The sequence below is a fragment of the Chiloscyllium plagiosum genome, chromosome 29, assembly GCF_004010195.1.
Source record: "Chiloscyllium plagiosum isolate BGI_BamShark_2017 chromosome 29, ASM401019v2, whole genome shotgun sequence".
Taxonomy (NCBI): domain Eukaryota; kingdom Metazoa; phylum Chordata; class Chondrichthyes; order Orectolobiformes; family Hemiscylliidae; genus Chiloscyllium; species Chiloscyllium plagiosum.
This window is the reverse complement of record NC_057738.1, coordinates 21,243,458-21,246,483: the sequence shown is the minus strand read 5'-3', so window position 1 is coordinate 21,246,483 and position 3,026 is coordinate 21,243,458. Positions and strand designations below refer to the sequence as shown.

Sequence of the window (3,026 nt, the reverse complement as noted above, 5' to 3'; positions counted from 1 at the left end):
CCACCCCCTCTCCGGCCTATCACCCTCACCCTCACCTCCTTCCACCTATCGTATTCCCAGTGCCCCTCTCCCAAATTCCCCCCCACCCCACCTTTTATCTCAGCCCGCTTGGCACACCCTCCTCACTCCTGAAGAAGGGCTTATGCCTGAAACGTTGATTCTCCTGCTCATCTGTTGCTGTCTGGCCTGCTGTGTTTTTCCAGAGGTGGTGTGGTGCGCCCAGTGAGTGAGAAGGAAGTGCAGAGTACAAGAATGGTTAGTAGTTTGCAATCCCCTCCAACACCAGCACATCCTTCCTTAGATACAGAGTCTAAACTGCTCACAATATTCCAAATGCTGTCTGACTAGAGCATTATACAGTCTCAGCAGTATATCCCTCTTTTGTATTCTAGCCCCCTCAAAATGAATGCTAACATTGCAATTGTTTTCCTATCTGCCACCTGCACATTAACCTTGACAGAATTCTGAACTAGGACTCCCAAGTCACTTTGCACTTCAGATTTCTGAAGCCTTTCCTATTTGGAAAATAGTCTATGCCTCTGTTCCTCCAACCAAAGTGCATAACCTCACATTTTCCCAGATTGCATTCCATCTGCCATTTCTTTGCACACTTACCTAGCCTGTCTGAGTCCTTCTGCAGCCTCCCTGCTTCCTCAATACAATCTGTCCTCCAACTATCATACTGTTGTCTGCAAACTTAGTAATGATGCCCTCAGTTCCTCCATCCAGATCATTAATGTATAACGTGAATCATTGTGGTCCCAACACTGACCCCTGCAGAACTCCACTAGTCACCTACTGCCATCCTGGAAAAGACCCCTTTATGCCCATTCTCTGCTTTCTGACAGTCATCCAAGCTTCTATCCATGTCAGTACCTTACCCCTAAAGCCATAAGCTCTTACCTTATTTCGCAGTCTCCTCGTGGCAACTTGTCAAAGGCCATCTGGAAATCCAAATAGATCATGCACTTTGTCTCTTCATCTAACTTGCTCAATATCCCCATTAAAGAATTCTATCAGATTTGTCAGGCATGACTGCCCCTTGTTGATGCCGTGCTGACTCAGCCCTATTTTACCATGGATTTCTAAGTATTCCGCAATGTCATCCTTAGTAATGGACTCTGAAATATTATCAATGACCAAGGTCAGATTAACTGACCTGTAATTTCCCATCTTCTGCCTCCCTCCTTTCTTACACAAGGGTGTTTCCTTAGCCATGAGGTCAGCCTCTGACATAGATTTGCCGTGTCCCAGTTCCATTCTCCATAAGTGCCAAAGGATACAGCAGGCAAATTCAAGTGTAATGAAAAGGGGCAGCTGTTATGTATGCGTACATAACCGCACTTTCCTTTCAAGCAGTAAAAATGGACAGCTCATCCAGGGCAGGTCATATTTTATTTTTGATTCGAGAATATGATACAAGCACAGTTGTGCTTCAGCCTCCTTAACCCCCAGAGTGGAATTGCAAAAATAACACTGAAAGGTGTACTTTTTCATACAGCTTGATGTGCTCAGTAATCTGCATCTCTTTTGATCAACAAAGTGTGTACGTCTCTATTGTCCGCAAATTAATGTGAAGGGTAATTTTCTGTACTGGTACCACTGCTTCACATGTTTTGAAGAACACTTGAAAATACATTGCACGATAAACAGCAAAGCATCCTGAACTGCGAGCTTAAGGAGCTGATGGGCTGGAAGGGAAACTGCCAAAAGGCATAACTTTTCCTGAAAGAAAAGATACAAAAAAAAGTTTAACAGTGCACTGGAAATATACAGGCACAAAAACACATTCATGTTTTTCCCCACTCTTTCTGTGATTTTTTTCAAGGACTACACTTTGACTTCTGGTGGCTCCATTTTCATTCTCCCTAACTCACTTATTAAGTCATGCCATCACATATTTACAACTGTGATGCACACTGTGGTATTTACATGATTCGGAGATGCCTGTGTTGAACTGGGGTGTACAAAGTTAAAAATCACACAACACCAGGTTATAGTCCAGGTTTAATTGGAAGCACTAGCTTTCGGAGAGTCGTTCCTTCATCCTGATGAAGGAGCGTCGCTCCGAAAGCTAGTGTGCTTCCAATTAAACCTGTTGGACTATAACCTGGCGTTGTGTGATTTTTAACATGGTATTTACAGGTTATCTATTTTCAACTTAGTTACTTAAAGCTTGGATTTCTGAGTTTGTGTTAGTAACTGATGAATTTTTTTTCATGTCTGAAGTTTATTATTAACACAGAAAATCAGAGCAGGCATAGACCATTTGACCCCCTCAAGACTATTCCCTCTTTCAGTATGATCATGGCTGATCATCAATCTTAATATTCCAGTCCCACCCTCCTTCCATATCCCTTGATCCCTTTTACCTGTCAGCATTTCTGCATCCATGGTGACTCATTTTGAAAATAGAGTTCTGAGATATGTGTGTTTTTCTGAGCTTAAGGGCAACACCCCATCTGAGTGAGAGAAAATTCTGGTTTCACTTTTGATTTTAAGTGGGTTGGTCCTGTGAAGACCTTGGAACAGATAATGGGTGGATACAGCAATGTTCCTGAGCAGGTCATGACAGATACACTGAATTAGATTACTCTAGAGTGAAGAGGATTTGTGAAGGGTAGGTCTTGCCTTACAAGTCTTATTGAATTCTTTGAGGAGGTGACCAAGCATGTGGATGAGGGTAGAGCAGTGGATGTAGTATACATGGATTTTAGTAAGGCATTTGGTAAGGTTCCCCATGATAGGCTTATGCGGAAAGTCAGGAGGCATGGGATAGAGGGAAATTTGGCCAGTTGGATAGAAAACTGGCTAACCGGTAGAAGTCAGAGAGTGGTGGTAGATGGCAAATATTCAGCCTGGAGCCCAGTTACAAGTGGAGTTCCGCAGGGATCAGTTCTGGGTCCTCTGCTGTTTGTAATTTTTATTAATGACTTAGAAGAGGGAGTCGAAGGGTGGGTCAGCAAATTTGCAGATGATACGAAGATTGATGGAGTTGTGGATAGTGAGGAGGGCTGTTATCGGCT

General features: G+C 43.2%; 1 protein-coding gene across 1 annotated transcript in view; it reads right to left on the bottom strand.

Moving 5' to 3' along the window:
- Positions 1 to 1,382: 1,382 nt before the first annotated feature.
- LOC122564417 overlaps positions 1,383 to 3,026 on the bottom strand; it is an 84,329-nt gene continuing 82,685 nt past the window's right edge. The window contains exon 18 of the mRNA XM_043719253.1: positions 1,383 to 1,725. Coding sequence (XP_043575188.1) covers positions 1,555 to 1,725 — 171 coding nt within the window. The 3' untranslated portion in view covers positions 1,383 to 1,554. The remainder of the gene's footprint in view (positions 1,726 to 3,026) is intronic.